The sequence below is a fragment of the Armigeres subalbatus genome, chromosome 2 (assembly GCF_024139115.2).
Source record: "Armigeres subalbatus isolate Guangzhou_Male chromosome 2, GZ_Asu_2, whole genome shotgun sequence".
Taxonomy (NCBI): Eukaryota; Metazoa; Arthropoda; class Insecta; order Diptera; family Culicidae; genus Armigeres; species Armigeres subalbatus.
This window is the reverse complement of record NC_085140.1, coordinates 283,041,804-283,063,489: the sequence shown is the minus strand read 5'-3', so window position 1 is coordinate 283,063,489 and position 21,686 is coordinate 283,041,804. Positions and strand designations below refer to the sequence as shown.

At 40.5% G+C, this 21,686-nt stretch overlaps 3 protein-coding genes across 12 annotated transcripts in view; all 3 read right to left on the bottom strand.

Annotated features, from left to right (window-relative positions):
* The window catches only part of LOC134212332 (RB1-inducible coiled-coil protein 1), a 73,603-nt gene extending 58,041 nt beyond the window's left edge, over positions 1-15,562 (bottom strand). For 6 of the 10 annotated variants that reach the window (XR_009979245.1, XR_009979246.1, XM_062690090.1 and 3 more), the window contains exons 1-3: positions 15,428-15,562; positions 1,765-2,353; positions 1,494-1,699 (exon numbers count right to left, since the gene is read on the bottom strand). Coding sequence is in view for 8 of the 10 variants with exons in the window: in XM_062690090.1 (XP_062546074.1) it covers positions 1,494-1,699; positions 1,765-1,832 (274 nt within the window). In the remaining 2 variants the exon portion in view is untranslated. Of the gene's footprint in view, positions 1-1,493; positions 1,700-1,764; positions 2,354-2,425; positions 2,444-14,209; positions 14,367-14,639; positions 14,789-15,148; positions 15,377-15,427 lie in introns of those variants that run through there. The other 4 variants (XM_062690087.1, XM_062690086.1, XM_062690088.1 and 1 more) reach the window with 4 other exon arrangements.
* LOC134209768 (uncharacterized) lies at positions 6,049-7,487 on the bottom strand. Its single transcript, XM_062685804.1, has 2 exons — positions 6,169-7,487; positions 6,049-6,124 (listed from the first exon to the last, which is right to left on the bottom strand). Exons 1-2 carry the CDS (start codon positions 7,485-7,487, stop codon positions 6,049-6,051), a joined length of 1,395 nt encoding a protein of 464 aa, XP_062541788.1.
* On the bottom strand, positions 7,574-10,636 carry LOC134209767 (uncharacterized). Its single transcript, XM_062685803.1, has one exon. The coding sequence runs from the start codon at positions 10,634-10,636 to the stop codon at positions 7,574-7,576; it is 3,063 nt and encodes a 1,020-aa protein (XP_062541787.1).
* Positions 15,563-21,686: the final 6,124 nt, after the last annotated feature.

Below are 21,686 nucleotides of genomic sequence, written 5' to 3'. Positions count from 1 at the left end.
TCATGAATACTATAGATACATACTAGTTTTTGAGCGAAAATTGACTTGATACGCGATTCCTGGTGAAACTTTTGAAATCTGTGCGAGAGGTATCACAAGTTTTGCATTTTCATAGAGCTGTATGTATCACTACTGATGTTTTAGCAAGATTGCGGTTTTGGAAAGATCAGTTTTTTAAATTTATATTTTTTGCTGTATAGTGATGTAAAATATTCAAATTTATATCTGTCATAAGAAATCGGATCGTTTTTCTTTTTGGAAATCCGATTAAATGCATATCAATTAATTATCTTAAAGATAACTCGTCTAGCTCAAACCCTTGTAGGGGTATGTGGCGGGACCATCATCATCATCATCATCATCATCATCATCAAAAGCGTATCATGGTTTGAACCATTTTTAAATCAGTAGAAATTACCATCTCATTGGCAGGAAATGAACCTAAAACAGCGTGAATGGCATATTTAGGTATACTGGAGGTGATAGAGTTTATTTAAACATTCGTACATATTGTTTAAGTGATAAAATGGAGCCATTTAAAAACGTCCTGAATTTGCGCTAAATCCGCCCCCCCCCCTCCAGTGGCATAATTTCAAAAAGCTCGTAAAGGACGCATTTTATGACACAGGAGTGAGATCAATATATCAAAAGAACGCTCTTTTTATCTGTAATCGATTGACATCATCATACAATTAAGAAACAGTTTTAAATAGTTAAAATAGTAACATTTATACAAAGTAAAAACTGATCATGGTTTGAACTAAATTCGTATCATGGTTTGAACTTGTAAATGCAGTCATGTTGTGCTGCTGTCCGCTAGGAGCGCTGCATGCGCCTAGCTGGAGCATTTTGTTTACATTTCCAATATGAAATAAAAATAAAATATCGATAATTTAGACGATTTTCACACGTTTCGAGTTACTATTAGCGAGAAGATGAATAGTAAACAAATTTGGTTTTCTATAGATTTCCTCAGCGTTTCATGCATGTGATTAGTATTATATTTAGAAGCTGCTGCAGTAGTTCAAACCATGGTACGAATTTAGTTCAAACCATGAACAGTGTAGTTCTAACCATGGTACGAATCAAAGTTATGTGACTGAGCATAAATATGTGCTGAGCATAAATATGTGCTTCCAGGATGTTTTCAGAAAGATAATGAACTAAGCTTCCATATAAACTAGAATTCGCAGTTGTAACATGTCTCTATAATGAAATGAATCAACTTTGTTTCGACGGCTCATCTGAAACCCACCATTTGGTTCAAACCATGATTGGATACCCTACCAATATGGTCGAATTTAAGAAACCAAAAAAGGAACAAAAATGTTCAAAGCCGTATTATCTATGTATTAAATAGACAATCTTAATAAAAACAAATTCCTGAAGAATCGATCGATGATTATATTCAACAGCTAACGATGGAATTTCGACTCAAAGTAAACTAGATCTTGCGATAAACCCATCCACTAAAAGAAAATTTGTCCACTCACCAGTCTCTATGCTAGGCCTCGGAGGTTGGTTTTTGTCCTCCGTTGTGCAGTTGCTGAACATGTAAATCGGATTGGTATCCGTGCCGGCCGTGTAATTACAGACGCGATTGTTGTCGAGCAGCATTTCACCACCACTAACCAGAAGAACTATAGTGTCCCATTGGATGCCGTAGTGCCGATCTATCGTTTCCTTCAATGAGCGCACGCTGAAAATAAATTATTAAAAAAGGTTTACAATAGATCTCATTATCCTATTACAGATTGATCTTACTTTTCCAAAGCTTTGCTCATTTCAAAGTTGAGCATCCGCCCGGTATCGACGTGAAAAACGTACAGCATGGTGTCAATCTAATGCACACTATTTTTTGTTCGGAGAGGTCAATCTATTCAGCCAAAGATGAAATGGCTACTACAGAACGTATTGCGACATTTATTGAGGTTGAACTCCGCTGGTCCGGCGGATCAACAGTATCGCCCAGATACAAGGTACTCGCTGCACCACTTCAAGCAGGTCTCATTAGTACATAAGCAACCGTTTCCGGGAATGGGAGATATACGACAAAGTTCTACCGCAAACGAGACATTCGTCGACAAACTGGCATGTAGCACGATAAACTGTTGCAGTTAGCAAAGAAAGTAGATTTAATCGAAGTGAATGGAAACGACGGAATCCTAAGTGCTTTCTTGGATTTGTTGTTCTGTTGCAATTGGCAGACCTAAAATTTCTTTCCTTTCTAAATGTTGAGTCTCACATTATCACTATATATACAAGCAGTCATTGGGCAACACACGTATGTGTTTGTTTATTTACAAAGACTCATTTATCCTATAAGTATCGTTACTTGCGGGGTGTTTGTTAGCTGAAAATAAATAGAAAAACATTTCAATTAATTATTTAAATTTTACAACTCTAAAATTGGAGTTTATCAAACTTAAAATCAGAAGACGTTATTATCCTCTCCTCTCCAAGCAATCCACCAAGCAAAATTGCATTCACTGAACTGCGCACTTGAAATCCATGTGGTTCTGAAGATCAGTGCTGCTGAGACAGTTTAATTAGAGCGCAATGCGCCTTCCTCGTCATTCAATTAGACACCGCTTGCACGGCGCGCCACTTTGGCTGGTGATAGTTAAACAAGCTAAAAAGCGGTTCCGTATGACCTCGCTCTAGGTTGTTTCCTCTAGAACTCAACTCTCTGGTTTCGCAGCTGCATGCACACATCTCCGGACGTCAATCAACTCAACCCCGATGATTCAATCATTATTTTACATCTCGTCAGCCTGACGGCGTCGAAAGGGAAACCATCGATAAGTACTACGAATGGCAGCTCGTGTCCGCAGGATTTTTGTTTTTGCTCGTGTTGGGTTAGTATACGTTTAAATTTGTAAATACTTAGTCCCCCTACAACACCACTATCTTATTCGGTCTTCTAAGTTACATTCACCTATCTATAGCTCACACATGATAGAATCCACGTTGCGTCTTTCTTTGTTCGAAGTAGCGGATCTTTAGCTCGGAACTGTTGGGTGATGAACTGTTCGGATCGAAGTAAACGCGAACTCAAACCACCTCAAACCAAGCAGAAGGAAAATAGATCAAATTGTTCCGGTGTACAACATTCTACTAAATTATCGGCTACATGGGCGGCTTTACGTCATCTCAATGACTAATTATTTATATCACGCAATGCGGAAAAATGCTTGGTTCAATTAGAAATATCTTCCAAAATGTTACTTGTATTTGTGTCAAAAAGTGAAATTGTACATGATACATAAACGCACGGGCCCTCCTTAGCCGTGCGGTAAGACGCGCGGCTACAAAGCAAGACCATGCTGAGGGTGGCTGGGTTCGATTCCCGGTGCCAGTCTAGACAATTTTCGGATTGGAAATTGTCTCGACTTCCCTGGGCATAAAAGTATCATCGTGTTTAGCCTCATGATATACGAATGCAAAAATGGTAACTTGGCTTAGAAACCTCGCAGTTAAGGTGACTCGGGGAGGCACTAAACACCGTGTTATTTTTCCTATCTTTTGTCTCTTTCTAGCATTGTCACCTCGTAACTTTGGAGCGGCGTATTTTGGTTTTCAGTTGATTAATGAAACTGTAAATGTATCAGCATGTAGATCGCGAGTAAGCACGCGCCTGTGGGTGATACTTTTTCAAAATCATATTTGTTGTGGATAATTAATTAAGCATTCAATCAATGATGAACATGATGACTATTTGATGATTGTTCGTGCTTCCCGTGTCACCTTAATAACTGTGGAAGTGGTTAATGAACACTAAGCTGCGAGGCGGCTCTGTCCCAGTGTGGGAATGTAATGCCAATAAGAAGAAGAAGAAGAAGAAGAAGAAGAAGAAGAAGAAGAAGAAGAAGAAGAAGAAGAAGAAGACATAAACTATTTCATAAATATGGGTGGCTTAATAGTTCAGTATATAAATATTTTATATATTGGCATCAATATAATTGACCAAACTGCTTGAACAGCCTTTTGTGGATTTCGTGGCTGTGCGGATAGCGGCGTCAACCGTTTAAACGCATTTGCGTGCCGTCAAGTATGGGTTTCGATTCCCACCCCAGTAAGAAGAGAACTTTTCGTAAAGGGAAATTTCCGCACTGGTCCACTGGGTGTTGTGTAAATGTCCTGTCCGTTGCCTAATGCTAAGTGTTAAAATATCCAGTCTGCATACTCTCTGGTCGAAGACGGTGATCCTATCTTTTGATTTAAATTACGAGGTATTTGACGTAAAATTATTTAAAATGAAATAAGATGAGTGAACTTTGACATCATCTTTATCATGTCATTAAGCTCGTAATATGAATAGTCTATCTTTTTGTCTTTCTCGTACGACAAAGTTATACCGAAAGGCTATCTTTTTACTTCGAAAGCAAACTTTTTATAGCCTTGGAGACCCATAGTGTTATATATTAATCGACTCAGCTTGACGAGCTGAGCAAATGTCTGTCTGTCCGTGTGTATGTTGTGTGTGTATTTGTGAACAAAAGCTAAGAAAAACATTAGACAACTTTTCAGATAGTAATCTTTAAGCGATTTTCTCGCAACAAGTTTCATTCGACAAGGGTCAAAGTCTAGTTGATCACTGTTGAATCACGATTGGTCATTTCGTTCAAAAGTTATGAAGAAAATGGTTTGTTGAACTTTAAAGGCTTGGTTGGTTGATTCGCTTTACAGCGTTTGCAAAAGCCGTAATGTAGGAATTAATTATGATGTGTATCACACTAAGGCGATACCAGGGGCGTCTCGAGGACTTTTGGTACACCTGTTTCACCATCCTGCTGAAAAAATATGCATCAAGCAGAGCGATTTCGAATGAAAGCTGTGCATTTAATCTAATATTACAATCTTTTCTTATACAACTTAACCAAATATTAGAAAAAAAAAACAGAATAATCTACCTAGCGGTGATGGTGCCTTTCTCGTTTTTTTTTGAGTGAGTAATTTCTACGCACTTGTTCGGAGAACGATGTGTGCTCGTAGCCGATTTTCTCTAGCAGATCGCAAACTCGGGGTGTTGGTGCGAATACAGCTTTAAACTATAAATTTATTCCGTAATTAGTATTAAGTTTCGTGTACAATAAGTTTTACCTTACAATTATCGGTATCAGAGCCTATTCCGGATTATTCTATGTCCGTCTATTGTGTTCGTCCAGCCAATATTTCTCTGTGATATTAGTTTAAGGTTAGAACTGAGGAGTATCTCACGTATATAACTTACTTTCTGTGATAATAACTGCAACAACTGTGATAATACTAGTTTTAAGGTAATTTTATAAATTGATGAAATAGATATAAGTTTTCTGTAAATATAGTAGTAAGTTTTAGCTAATTCAAGTTAATTTCAATAATATAATGTTTTACGTTTCACGTTTCACTTCAGGGTCTCAACAACAATTGTTCATTTACATTCGCTTGACATTTCAGCCCGATTAGCACCCTCCTCATTGCACTGTCAACTGATTTCGGTTGCGGTCACACCATCAGGCAGGGTTGGCAGCAACATCCTCCCCCCCGTAACACTGGCCATCGGTCCCAGTTTTACCACCCAACTCTACCTCCAACACGGCCAACTTCGCAACTGGTCTACGTAGCATCCCCCTCGCAGTTTGGACAACAGCCTGTCGAACTCTTCCATCTTGCGCCATCACGACCTCCTTGACTCGTCCTCGTATCCAGCTATTCCTTCTGGTTTCGTCCACGATAAGGACCTGATCTCCTACAGCTACAGGCTTGAAATCACCGAACCATTTCATCCGCTTCGTCAACATTGGCAGATACTCGCGAATCCAGCGTTTCCAAAAAATATCGAGCTGATGTTGTATCAGACTCCATGAGTTCTTCACCGCAGAAGCAGGATCATTGATCGGCAATGTGGGTTGACGAACGCCCTTAGAGCTTCCTAGAAGAAAGTGGTTGGGTGTTAGGGCTTCACCTTCAGCAGCGTCCAGGGGTAGGTAGGTGAGCGGCCGACTGTTGACAATACCCTCGGCTTCGATGGCTAACGTCTCCAATCCTTCGTCGTCCAGTTTCCGATCACTGCTGTAAGCTGCTTCCATGGCCGACTTTATCGACCGAACCATCCTCTCCCACGCCCCGCCCATGTGAGGTGCTGATGGAGGGATGAATATCCATTTTGTGTTCGTATTGGTGAACGTCGCTGCCGTATCTATATGCAATTTTTCTAGTTGCTCACGCAACATACGCTCTGCTCCATGAAAATTGGTGCCGTTATCCGTGTAGATTTCAGCTGGCGCTCCACGGCGGCAAACAAATCGACGAACGCACTTCACACACGATGGCGTAGATAGGCTATGGGCAACCTCGACATGGACGGCACGGGTGGTGAGACAGGTGAACAAGCAGATCCACCGCTTAACCGCACTCCTTCCTAGTTTCACTAGCAGTGGCCCAAAGTAGTCGATTCCGGTGTACGTAAATGGCCGAGTAAACGACGACAAACGTGCCAAAGGCAGTGGTGCCATTCGTGGAATCTTCGGGCTTGCCTTCTTCACTTTACACCACTGACACGAAGCGGCAATTTGCTTCACTACTGTCCTTAGTCGTACGATGTGATAAATTTGTCGAACTTCGTTTACAACCGTTTCCGAATTGCCGTGATTGTACATCTGATGAAATTCCTCCACGATTAACTTTGTTACTGGATGTTTTCTCGGGAGAATTACCGGAAACTTAGCGTCGAATGACACATACGGAGCAGCTCCAATTCTTCCGTCTAGGCGCAGCACTCCACACTCGTCTACCGCTGGCGTCAACTGGTATAAATTACTTCGTTTAGGTAACCCTTGTCGTCCAGTAGAAAGCAAGGCCATTTCATCTGGATACACCTGCTGTTGAACCATCCGTATCACCGTATTCTTCGCTCTTCTCAACTCTTCCTGGCTTAAGGGTAAGGACTCAAACCTTTCTCCACGACGTACACGCCTACAGTTATTTATGAACCGGTGTACGTATGCCACTGTACCTAGGAGTCGCCTCCATTTAGAGAAGCGTGTAAACTCTATTATGCTATCCGAAATTGTGCCTCCTTGGATCACGAAGCATGGCCGCAGCTCTTCCTCAGGTTGAGCTGAGCATGTTACTTGTTGCGGCCAAATGTTCTCGGGGAGGCGCAGGAATTCTGGACCTTTGAACCACTCATCGTTTACACTTGGGCACGGATTTTTACTCCACTTCGTAGCAGCGTCTGCAGGATTGATTTTGCTCGGTACCCATCGCCATTCTGCTACATCCGTCGTTGATAATAGCTCGCCAATTCGACACGCTATGTACTGTTTATACCGGCGATGATCGGCCCGTAACCAGGCTAATACTGTTGCGGAGTCACTCCACAAAAAACGTTGCTTTACTTTAACACTATGACTCTCCTGCACGAATGACAGCAAACGGCTGCCCAAAACAGCTGCTTGTAATTCCAATCGGGGAATGGAAAGGGGTTTCAACGGAGCCACCATCGTTTTTGCAGCAACGATTGAGCATTCTGCGTCACCATCTGTGTTAATGATTCTGAAGTACGCAACGGCAGAGAAAGCGGACTCACTCACTCAAGTTGAAGTTGCTCGTATGTCTGAGTGGTCTTAAAATAATATCGTGGGATATGCAAGTCTCCGATCTTTGAAAACAGACCGGTCCATTTGACCCAGCGGTCAAATATTTTTTCTGATACCTTGTCGTCCCATTGTAGGCCAGCTCGCCACACATCTTGAAGAAGAACCTTCCCATGGACGAGGAATACGCTTAAGAGTCCCAGAGGGTCAAATATTCCCATCAAGCACCTTAGCATTTGTCGTTTAGTTGGACGCTCTCCACTTTCTATCACCTCCTTGATTTCTTCCTTCATTAACATCGGAAACCACAATGCGTCCTCATTGGTTTGCCATAACATTCCTAGCACTCGATCACTATCCTCCGACACGCTCAAGTAGAGACTCTTGCTGATCCCCGGATCACTTTCATTCATTTCGCGTAAAACGTCTGCACTGTTTGACATCCAATTCCTTAATTGGAATCCTCCTTTCAGGTGTATTGATCGGACCTCTTGCGACACCCGTTCTGCCTCTTCCTCACTTTCGAAACTATCGAGGAAGTCATCCACGTAATGGTTTTCAATGATGCCCTCGACTGCTCGTGGGAATAGATCAGCGAATTCTTCGGCATTCTTGTTTTTAACATACTGTGCCGAAGCCGGAGAACACGTGGACCCGAAGGTTGCTACGTTCATGAGGTAGATGTCGAAAGGCTTTAATGGATTACTCCGGTATAAGAAGCGTTGGGAATGGCGATCTTGCTCACGAATCAGCAGTTGGTGGAACATTTCCTTGATATCCGCTGAAATTCCCACCTTAAACTGCCGAAAACGCGACACAACTGCAGGAAGCGACGTTAGCTGATCGGGACCTTTGAGTAGCATGGAATTGAGGGATATGCCATCTACCCTAGCAGCTGCGTCCCATATAAGTCTAACTTTGCCTGGTTTTCTTGGGTTTGTTACTGCTCCCAATGGTAGGTACCACACCCGTTTTGGGTCAGCCCGTTCCAATTCTTCCGGTGTCGCTCGATGTGCATAGCCCTTTTGACGGTACTCGTCTATTTGCTTGCTCAGATTCGTAGCCAACTGAGGATCACGGGACATCCTTCGTTCCAAACACTCAAACCTCTTTACTGCCATGTTATAGCTGTCAGGAAGCTCAACGTGATCATATTTCCACAGAAGCCCCGTTTCAAACCGCTCGCCAACCCGAATAGTCGTCTGCTTCATGATGATCTTGGCGCGTTTGTCTTCCTCGGAATCTAGCTGTACCAATGGCTTCACTCCCGTATCCTCTATCGTGAAATACTCTTTCAATGCATTATGCAGCTCGCGGTCACTGGAACATTCACAGGTATGGCAATTCAACGTATGAGTAGCTTTCATCCCGCAGCCACCAAAGATGCACCATCCAAGTCTGGTTTTCACTGCGATAGGATCGTCTTTCCTACCCTCTCTTACTTGCAGCGGGACTGTGAGGCTTGCGTTGTTAACGCCTATCAAAATACGAGGAACCGCATTGTCATAGCTGGCAATTGGTAAACCCTGGAGATATCGATACCGTCGGGACAATTCGTCGTAATCGAGACTTTGTTCCGGTAACGTGAGTTCCTTCACTGTGCGAATGTCCTTGAGTGAGAACTGTTGCTTACTGACAGGTCCCTTTATCATGATTCGTACTTGTCTCGATTCAGGTTCAACTCTAGTGACGTTCCCTGTCCACTTCAAGCAGAGCGGATTTTTCCAACCGTCTATTCCCAGCTGATCAACGAGACTACTTTCGATCAGTGATAGATCTGAACCGTCATCCAGGAAGGCATACGTTTCAACCGTTGCTCGCGGACCTGATATGATAACAGGAATAATGCGAAACAGTAGAGATTGCTTATACTGCCGATGAATATGGTTGTGAATGGTTGACAATCCCTGATTGAAACGTCCGCTAACACTGGGACGATTAGAATGCAGCAGCGGATGATGACGGTACTGACATCCTTCGATCACACACGGTCTTGAATTCCTGCAGCTTCTTCTTCCATGTGCATTAAGACAACTCCTGCAGAGCCCATTGTCCTGTGCATACTTCCACCGGTTGTCTACCGTATACGTCTTGAACAACGCACAATCTGCTACTCGATGACCAAACTTCTTACAGCAAACACACATCCGTTCTTTCTCACGTCCTAGCTCCTGAGCTGTTTCTGTTTCACTAGCATGCGTATTTATAGCTCCCTTCTGTTTCGGTTTTTGCTGGCCGACATTACTTCCGACATATGTTGTCACTCTACTGACTGATGTAACGACTCCAAGCATGAAATCGCCAAACACCTTCAGGTTAACGACCGAATGCTGCTGCGTGTAATCCGCCCACTGCATCTTTGTGTACGCTGGTAGCTTCTCCACTAGTTCCATCAGCAACGTCGGATTGGAGAGATGATCGTATTGTCCAGCGGCTTGCAAATGGTCACAAAGGCTGCGCACAGCCAAGCCGAAATCGATGATTGTCTCAAGCTTCTCCGCCTTAGGTGCTTGAACACTGCGCACCTTCTGCAGCAACGCGTTGATCAGTAACTCAGGTCGTCCGTACAGCAAGCGAAGGGTGTCGATCACGTGAGGCACTGATTCAGGAAGCAACAACCTGCTTTTGACACTTTCATAGGCTGGTCCTTTCAAACAACGTTGTAGACGCGCGAGGTTTTCGGCACTACTGTATCCACACGACAACGAACTGTTCATGAAACTACTTATGAATATGGGCCAGTCTGCTGGATCGCCCGAAAATATCGGTAAATCGCGTGACATCACTTGACGCGCGGCTAACTGCGAGGGGGAGGGTGTAATTTGATCAACAACTGGCAGTCCCTGCATGGAGGGCACTGTTTGATTAAATTGAATTGGGTTTGCTTGCGGAATTGAATCAACGAACGACCGTCCCGGTGGTAGGGGAACTTGTAAAGGGATAAATGCGTTCGTGATTCCTTGTGGCAAATGGCCAACATTAGGTTGTCCCGCTGGCGCGGAAATAAATCCGGGAAATGTAGTCGAATTAACTGGTTGTTGAAGACCAACATTCATTCCAGTGTATGGCAAGATATTCGTTCCAAGGGAATGTGTATTTGGTCGAAAAGAGGAATCCGTGACTGGTTGTGCAAGGGTTCCAAATTGTTTTGTTATGTGTTGGAGGGAGTCTTCTCGTATCGATGATATGGGTGGTTTGATAGTTGAATCATAGAGTGGCTTACCTTGATGTGCTACGGGGGGCTCTTGTGGTTCTACTATACCTCTTGTGTTGATTTTCTTCTGCGGATTCGGAATAGCTTTAGGGATCGCGCCAGTGTATCGCTGCTGATCCCGTCTAATCAGGTTTGATTTTGGTAAATCAGGTGATTTTGCTGTGGAATTCACCATCATTTGATGAAAACTATCTGGTCGTCTAACGATGTTCCTCCGTTCAATCGCCTCTTCACTTCACTGTACGCCAAGCATGTGACGCTGAGTTGATTTTATATTATGTCCAATCTCAAGATTAGTGTCATGGTTCAGTTCCTATCTATCTGAACGAGTTTTGCGGGTGAAGCTTGACAACAGTATTTCATCAGCGTTCTCCAATAAATCTGGAGTCCCGCAAGGCAGTAATCTGGGACCGTTATTGTTCACGCTCTTCTTCAACGATGTCGCGTTGCTTTTGGGAGCTGATTGCAAACTAGTGTATGGTGACGATTTAAAGCTGTATCTTGTTGTGAAATCCGTTGAGGATTGTTGGCGTCTACAAAGTCTTCTAGATCAGTTTTCCGAGTGGTGCCATAGAAACAAACTTGTAATCAATGTTACCAAGTGTCGTGTCATCACGTTCCATCGAATTTTGAATCCCATCCGCTTCGACTACAATATCGCAGGTGAAATTCTGGCAAGAGTTAACCATGTGTGTGACCTGGGCGTACAGCTGGATGCAAACTTATCGTTTGATTTACAGCGTTCAACGATCGTGTCACAAGCCACTAGAAGACTAGGATTTATATTCAAAATATCCAAAGATGTTAATGACCCGCACTGTTTAAAAGCATTATACCGCCCGATCCTTGAGAATGCTTCTGTTGTTTGGCTACCGCATCAAGTTTCGTGGTGCCTCCGAATTGAACGTGTGCAGAAGCGCTTCATTCGCCAAGCGCTGCGAGATTTACCTTAGGGGTCGTACACTTATTACGTAAGCATTTTTTTTGGGTTTTTTTGACCCCCCCTCCCCCCTTGTAAGATTTTTTTCATACAAATGATTTTTTATTTATATAGAGCGTAAGATATTGACCGATCCCCCCTCCCCCCATAAGTGCTTACGTAATATGTGTACGGCCCCTTAGCGAGACCCAGTAAATTTGCCCCCTTTTCCGGACAGATGTCGACTACTGGGAATCGACACATTACAACGCCGGAGGAAAATACAACAGGCGTTGCTAAGCTGATAAACGGTGAGATCGATGCCCCAGGACTCCGATCGATGCTAAGCTTCCGTATACCGAGTAGAAATTTGCGGCATTCTACATTGCTTGTGCCCAGTTTCCACAGGACTCATTCGGATATAACGAACCGATAGACGCTTGCATAAGAACGTTCACCTTAGTGGAAGACCTCTTCGAGTTCAATGAGCCATCCAGTCGTTTTTCCGATGGATTAAGAAGATCAAATGTATTTTTATAAGGAGTTGTTGAGTTGAGTTTAATGTAAACTTAAAGATCCGATGGACATAAGAAAATAAAATAAATAAAAGAAATAAATAAATAAACTGTGTAGAAGAAGTTGAAATGCATCATCAGAACCAGTGCTCCCCGCTTTTGGAGATTTTTAAAGGAAATTATCATGGGGTATTATACTGCCGTGAATCGCAATTCTCTCCCATCTGTATATGGATGCCATATACAGATGGGCCTGACTTGCGATTCACGGCTGTATAGCCTCCCGAATCAGTTCTTTATAGTGACAGTTTGCGAAAAAAGTCTCTCGTGGTCAAATACAAATACTATCATAAATTTTTCATCCAACAAGGAAAGATCATAGACAAGACCGAACTTGATGTAGAAAAACCATCGTAAGTGCTCTAAAAATCAGACCAAGATCCTCTTAAAGGAGGTTTTTCGTAGCTTAGTAGGGAACAGTGGCGTAGCCAGAAAATTGGTGTGGTGGGGAGGGGGGTTTCTGAATATATTTTTTAATTTCGAGAAGGTTCAAATTTTTTTTTTCTTCCAAAAATTTTGTGTCCAGGGGGGGGTTTGTCCAAAACCACCCCCGTGGCTACGCCACTGGTAGGGAAAGCACCTGTGTAGCGTACTAGTTTCGTGAGATCAAATACCACCGAAGGAAGTGGTTACCCTCCAATACATTTTTCGAGCTAAATCTATCACATGTTGTGTGTAAGCATAAATCGAGTTTAAGAAAGTAATAAAAAACTATTGCTTAAGTTTTATATTCAAAGACCAATATAACATTGAATAAAAAGCTTAGACAAAAAACCTAAACTTGGGTGGTAGACGAGTAATTTTATACTTTTCAAGTCAGGTAACTTAATTTACTCAATTCACTCAAACAGTACACTCAAATTATAGATTTCAAATGATAACATAATAGAATAGCATATAGGATACGATATACGACGTCGGCAAGTACAGACAACTGCACTGACCCAGCAAACATGTAAAATTCCAATCATCAGTGATTCTAAATATATTCCTGCATAGCTAAAATCTGTCTGAATCTAAATTAAGCGCCTAATCACTAAAAACAATTAGACAAACCGAATAAAAGAAAACGTTTCATAAAGTTGTTTTCTGGAACTCTGGCGGTACCGGAGAACGTAGTTGACACGCAAAAAATGGCACGAGCCACCTTGCTGATATTTGTCGTAGAGCGTATACGTCTATAATACAGGAGGACGTGACACCCTTTTCTCTCGATGTGTAATTGGCAGGATTGCACTGTGACTTGTTTTGTTGCTCTCATCAGCTGATTTCGCTCGTATTGGTCTAATTGATCCAGACGGGCTTTATATATTATATGAATGTGTAAAGCACCGTAACAAAATAAAACATCACTGGTCACTACTTGGTCTTTGTTCGTCTTCTTTTAATTACCATCCGGTTCCCCACAAACAACAATCCACAATGACTGACGATGGAAAAATAGCTCGTCACGATACGATGCTACCCACGCGATCACAGTTGTTTCAAATCTTGGAAATCTAACAACGTTTAATACTTATGGACCATGCGTTCCATTCTATACATTCCTGTCTATGATAATGTCATATTTCCGAAAAGATGATCAGATTCTGTCTTTAAATTAAAATTTTAGCATATTTTGTCAAGTATTATGCTTTTTTAAGCCACAAATTCGAGTGCGAAACGGGTACAACCAGAATTTGCCAGATGTTCTATGTGACTATAATTCAAAATAAATTGCCTTACATAAATTCACATTTGCTAACACAAGATTGTATTTTCAAACTATCTATAAAATCAAACCACTATGCTGATGATGACAAATAAAATGACGAGACTTTGAATTATTTGTAAACATCAAACAAACAGCTGGATCGATTTCTCATGTTGAATGAATATTCGCAACTTCTACATTCGAAAGACCTTCCACGAATACACTTACATATACTCGATTCTGATGAAGTCGAAGTAACTTAATTACGTTATACAAATCTCACTTATTTACTGGTAATTTTTTTACGATTCGATAATCTGCTTTCAGTTATCCAACTACGTCACTTAATATCCTGACAATAATTCATTTGACTGCTTCTCGGGTCTTCACTGATTCACTGAGAACCTTTGTACATGACGTTTTCCGTTTTCCATATGCTGCCAAGCCAACTAGTAGTTGTGATGTTATTGCTTTAGCTTTTTTACCTATTTTTTGCACAGACGCACATCAAAAACCAATACTCACATTATTATGAGCCTAAAGGAAAAAAAACACATATGAGGCACTTATGCACAGGTTTTGATAATTTTAATGCATTACACTTCAACTGAACATAGTATTATTAGGAACTCAGATAAAGGGAAAAAAAAACAATTACCTTAAAATATGGCAAATTAGAAGACACGTAACAAAATGTAAACCTTCACTATTGATAACCGATTTTCTAATTCGGAAAATTGTCAGTTCATTTATTCCAAAGTACACAATCACCACCAATCACCAAAAGATTAAGACGCAGATGGTGTTTCGCCCCGTGCTTGTATGACACTGATGATCCAAGCAAAAGCACAAGCAATACATCGAGACTGTACAACAAGAAGACGGACAAAACTGCATCATTCCGTTCGACGCACTTATGCTATTCCATTATTTTTATTATTTTATTTAAATATTAATAATCCTCAGAATTTTACTAGTACCAAATCATGTCATTTGCATCTATTGACTTTGTGTGTTTGAATCCCATCGAAGGAAAATAGTTATCTCCAATGCATTTTTTGGAATCAATCTTTCACATGCAGCACACATAAAGCTTTTCAACTGACTGGAATTACTAAAACGAAACTAGTTTTTGTCCACCGTATTGCAGTATCGTCCCATTGTTACCCTTCTTCTCGTGTGTTGTTGTTCACTCAGGTATCGGCCCGTTCCGCTTGTCGATGGTATACAACGTTGAGCACAGTGAGTGCAAGCGAGACAGAGCGAAACCCCTCCGCTCCCCGACGACGATGCAAAGAAAATAGGACGGGAAGCAGGAAGCAGCACAAAACCAACAAAATCACAAAGATTAAAATTATTGCTTTTTTCACTCGACTTTTTTGCTCGGATCAACGCACAACCGAATCAATTAACTATCGATAAAGTACACGCACGATATGAACTTACTTTTAGAATAGGTTTTACCCCGGAACTCCTATTTTTTAGGAGGAAAATAGTCGGTTTTCTTCGCACGAAAACAACACTTCAAGCTTTTGCTTTTCAAAATGGATAGCGAGAAAAATAAAGTTACGAATCACATCGAAGTCAATGTTATGGATTTTATACAGGTTCGAGCAAAGAGAGCACAAACGTGTTCGTGAAATGTCGGAATCAGTAACAGTGTTCGTGTCGCACGGCACCGCGGTGGCTCGGGTGCCGGAGACAAAAGAACAGTGACGTCAAACTCACACCTCATGAATGAAATCTTGTGTGAGTTTGTCGTCAGCAATCAGCTGATCAGAAATGTTTACACTTTTGAGCTACTAATACGAACAAAAGGCATGCTCAACAGGTCCTGTGTAAAATAAATGACATTGCGTCGAAGTCACATCAGCAAGCCGTCAATAGAGCAGTGTTGGAAGTATCGTCAATTTGAATAAAAGAAACATTCGTTGCGGGTTGTTTAGAATATTTTTAAATACTGACACGGGACGATTTCTCGCTCAACTTTTCAAAAGGACCTAAGTAACATTTTTTTCATGAATTAATTTGAATAGCGCAATCAACAGAAAAACATGAAAGCATTTGATTGCAGTACTCAAATTGATTCATGAAAAAAATGTTACTTAGGTCCTTTTAAAAAGTTAGGCGAGATTTCATGATATTTTATACATTGTTTATTGTTGTACATCTTGAGTTCGTATATTATTACATCGATAGATAAAGCTAGTAATCGTAACGGTTATGTGGAATAAATTTTTATTTATACTGTCGACATGAAAAATTAGAACCCGTGATTATAATATAATGTTGTTATTGAAATCAGTAGTGATTCAGTTTCATACCAAATTTTCGACCGCTATTCTTGATTGAATCTGGTGCAAAATATAACAAACTCGCTGGTTTCCCCAGCAGTGTTCCATTCATGTTTTTCAAATTTTCAATTAGAACAGATGCTGGGGAAAAATGTTTCAGATTCATATTCAAACTAACAGCCCCGAAAGTTTTGAATCACCGCTGGTTTTACGACAGCCTATCAGTTACAGAGCTTTTACTTAGGTCAAGGAAGTTATAAGCTATGCTTATGTATTAATGTGGTACCAAATGGCGTTGAATCATAGTAGTAACATCAAAATTTCTTAACTTTAACACCTATTTCAGTACAAAGTAAGTGCATGCGATAATCTTTTATCTTTACTTTATTCCTTATACTTTCCTCTAAGACTATAGAGCTTGCTGACGTTTAATCATCTTTCTCTTTCAAGCGCATAGGCAGGATAGGATTTGTTTTCATCGGGAAACGTTTCCCGATGAAAACAAATCCTATCCTGCCTATGCGCTTGAAAGAGAAAGATGATTAAACGTCAGCAACCCTTATAGGGTCATTTTCGATGAAAAAATAAGTGTAATTCCAAACATTTTATGGACTTTTTTAATTCAAATACCATACTTGTGTCAGCTCATAGTGCAAATTTTATAACATATAGTAGCAGGTTTCATAGAAACGATATAATTCAATAATCGACTAGAATCGAGAGTAATCGATTAGTTACTAATTTGAAAGTTCATCGTTGTGATAATCGAATAATTTTGAATCGATTACTATTCAACAATGAATCGATTCAATAATCGTCAAGAATCGAGAATAATCGATTAGTTACTAATCGATTAATCAAGATTTTACGACATCTCTTTTTATAAATATATTACTTATTATAAATTATTATAAAATAAAACTGCTACCACTGCCAACACCGATTAACAAAGGCCGCTACAAACACGGCAAACACCGTGAAAGGCATATATCGCACCGCAGTGTGCGAAAGCGAGATAACCGAAACTGACAGTTGATTTCGATCGATTAAAGTTTGCTCGATGAAACTGTTGTCAATTTTTCACTGAATATTCTTTCCAGGGTTGCCACATATACAGATTATTCTGTATTTTACAGATTTTTGGGGTAAAGCGGTGACCAAGAATCTGTATATACAGATATACAGATTTTTAGCAAAATTACAGATTTTACAGATTTTTTGAAGAGTACAGTACTGGAAATTATATAAATAATTTACTATTAGTAAATACCAGTTTTCAATAAGATTTGGGGCTTGTAAAATTATATTCTACGCCAAACTGATCTAATTAAAGTTCATTCTCAAATTAGCAAAATCTTAAATTAAAAACCCAGATTAATCCACCTAGCGGTGATGATGCCTTTCTCGCTCATTATAAAATGTATCGAGAAAAGTACTTTAGAGGATTCAACATTGCACAAATATAAAGTAATAAATGATTTTTGACTGTCATATAGACTTCCAAAACATTTTTGAATAATTATTATTATACTTTTTAGACCTCCAAATTATTGAAGTAATTCATTAACAGGCGATGAAAATCTTTAGTTATTTTCAGTATTTTTTCTGAGAAAAAAATGTGGCAAAATTTGATCGTGAATAAATCATATCTTCTTCTTCTTCTTATTGGCATTACATCCCCACACTGGGACAGAGCCGCCTCACAGCTTAGTGTTCATTAAGCACTTCCACAGTTATTAACTGCGAGGTTTCTAAGCCAGGTTACCATTTTTGCATTCGTATATCAAGGCTAACACGATGATACTTTTATGCCCAGGGAAGTCGAAACAATTTCCAATCCGAAAATTGCCTAGACCGGCACCGGGAATCGAACCCAGCCACCCTAAGCATGGCCTTGCTTTGTAGCCGCGCGTCTTACCGCACGGCTAAGGAGGGCCTCTAAATCATATCGAAACTGTTATATAATCGGGTGTAGACAAAATCAGGAGTAGGCAAAATTTGGATATATTAAAAACCGGATCTTCACATATTCAGTGGGGTCTCCAGTAGCCTTGTGAGCAAAGGCGTAGGATTGCCAGTCCGGAGATGGCGAGTTCGATTCTCGGTCCGGTCTAGGGTGTTTTCGGGTGGAAAACATTCTCGACTCCCTGGGCACAGTGTATCCTTGTACTTGCCACACAAGATACACATACTCATACAAGCCATTCATAAACTCGCAACTATTCTGGACTTCTGGACGAATCGAATCTTCCGGATCGATCAATTAAAAAAGTTCCGCTGACCTTAGATAGACCTGGAAAATATTGAAAAATAATTCCATTAAAAACTATAAAATTTAAACTAAATATTCAACCTACCAATCAACAATCAAAAAGCTGCTATCCGGAAACTATTTCAGCAGCAGCATCAGATAGCAACAGAACAATTTTTTTCTTGTTGAAATCAGCATCCCCCTTTCGCGACCACATTCCGTTTCCTCTTGCACATCCTTTACCTTCAGCGCATCCATCGTCACCCGATGTTTTTCTTGTCGCCATCGCGGTCAACTGACGATCGGGAACAAGGCTTTGCAATATGGAGATTGAAATGAATATCGGCAAGATTTTCCCGTTAGAGTTGTCCGGAAATACAATTTGCGTCCAACTGGAGGTTTTATCAACTGCCGGTCTTGAGATCCATTGATGTGTTGGGTGTCTTCATTATTTTCACTCGCACCGCAGAGCTCTTCTGAACTTTACCTCGTGAGTCGAAGGAAGGGAATCTGCAATTTTCTCAATAGCTCGGTACATCTTTAAACTCCCAATGACAAAGCCGAGACGATTGCTGGAAGATTGATAGATTCCGAAGCCGGGGTCAGAAACTCGCAATAGTGAGACGAATTCTCCGCGGATGACCCGCCGGATCTAGTTTCCATAACACTAGTTCAATAATCCGCTGTTGAATCGTCGATCGCCGTCTGTGAAGAAGCCGATATGGTGAAGTAGCAACCTATAAGTTATGCATCGAACTTCAATATTATAACAATCGTAATGAATAAAATACAACAGAATACTTACCGCAAATGAAGAACTATCAAGAGAACTATATTTACTCGGAACTTGAACGGTTATTTATTCACTTTGATTGCAAGGATAAAGAAATGGGATTTGACCACCGACAAAATATCATTCGACTATTGGGCCAAACACAATTGATACGTTTGCGTGTGAACTAAGCGTGTACGATGGGAAAGGCCTTTTCATGTGACATTACGATGCTGAGACTGAACTTGTTTATGCTGTCAGTTTAGAATTTGTGTCTTGGGAGAACATAAGGGCTCATTCACAAATTACATAACGCATAAAGGGGTGGGTGGGTACACAATATTGCGTTACAAAGGGTCTGTCTTATTTGGATAATTAAACTGAAATTAAACTTAAAAGTGACATTTCAATAATTATCGAATAACCCTGCTCGCAGAGCAATAAGATTACTTTTGACAGATATCGAATCATTTTCCATCGATGTCTTTTTGGAATTGCTGGGTAGCACCAGCATGTACACTATAGATAGTACACTAATAAAAATCCACACATTTTTATTGGCAAAAATGTAAAGAAATTTACAAATAAATTTTATGTGTGCATTAATAACCACCCGCTATAGGAGAATCCACATAAAGGTTATTAGTTAATAAGGGTTATGTGTATTTCCACATAATTCTCATAGCCGTTAAGGCCAGTATCGACTTAAAAAGTAGAGAGGTTACGGAATTTTGTTTAATATTACCAAGAGGAATTTTGACATCTGATCTGCATGGAGCAAATTGTCACTTTTACTTATGGAATAATCGAGCAGAATATTTTTCCGAAAGTAAAGTGACAGCTCCCATTACTTTGCGTGGGAACCTTACAAATGCCAATTTTGTTTTTTGTTCTTTTCATGTGGATACTGCTGTAAGAATTTTGTTTCGATTCTTTACTTTTCCGATTCCGTGAACGGAATTTAACATGTGATTGAGATAGAAAAAGAAATTTCTTTTGAACACGATACCAACCTTTATGTGGGAAATGCTATAGTCAAGATTTATGTGTGCCACACATAATGGATATGATTGGATTTTTGTCAGTGTAGAATCTATAGATAGTGGAATATATAGATGAGCGAAGATACATCCTCTGTCTCCAAACGAACTGTCAAACGTGTCTCCAGATGAGCATGACGTCACGATTTCAATGGAAACGTTAAGGGCTGTGACGTCATATACGCGTATGCAGGGTCAAAAAAATCGACTCAGCCATGCTTTCGCTCATCTATAGATTCTACTATCTCCCAAAGCATTGAGGTGCTTGTTGTAACTATCAGTTCATGTTGTTTTGAAGTGCTTGTTGTAAGTCCTTCCAGGGTGCAGGTTGTTTGAGTATGCTTCCGTATGCGCATAGCAAAATGTTGTTTTGAAGTGCTTGTTGTAACTATCATTGCTGGGACATACCAGAGTGCAGGTTTGAGCATGCATCTGTACTCCCAAAGCAGAAAGGTGATTTGAGGTGCTTGTTGTAACTATCAATGCTCAAATGTCAAACTGTTACTAGATAAAGATTGTCGCTTCGGTTTGCTTTGTTCTGCTGTCCGAAACATGTCAGGCTTATTCTGCGTCTCGTGCGAATCGACACGAGTCGAGTCGTACCCGTCACCCGATTCCCGTAGTCGAATGAAGTGACAATTGTCGATGTGGATGAACCTCGATGAACTTTCAGTGTATTCTGATAGTCGTTCTATGTCGACAAAAGTCTGACTGGAACGAGGATTTCATGCGAGATTTGTCGGTACGTCAGAAGCAAGCGAGAATGGTTCGGAAACGAAAAATCCATATCAATTCACCTAGTAATTCTAGTGATTTTCTCGTGCAGTATAAAAAGTAATAAAATAAGAACATTGGAGAGGATGAATAATTTATTTCCATTAATTTACATTTGTTTGCTCCGCTAATATGGATGGCGGATCGGATTACGGAAAAATGTTGTCGATGGGCTGAGGGCGAGAGTTCTTGGAAGGAGAATGAAGTGAACCAGCATTGTAGTTCTTAAATGTGGTTCTTAAACTGTAGTTCGGATGTGAATAGTACTTATGGTAATGTTTATAATGTTTATTTGTAATTTGGGAGTACCTTTCTGAGATTGAGTGTCTCAAAAACATTTATTTTTGCATCAACATTTAAACCGTTAAACTGGACAATAGAAAATTAGTTTTTTTGGGGTCATAATGACCCCAAACTTAAATAGCCATAACTAATTATGAATGCTTTAATCGATTTTCATTGCCATAAAAGAAGGGTTTGGATACAGGTGTGCGTGCCGGTCCGCCGGTGGTATTTTTTTGTAATTTTACTTATCAGTGGTGGCGTTTCCGGTATCACGCTGAGAGCAATAATT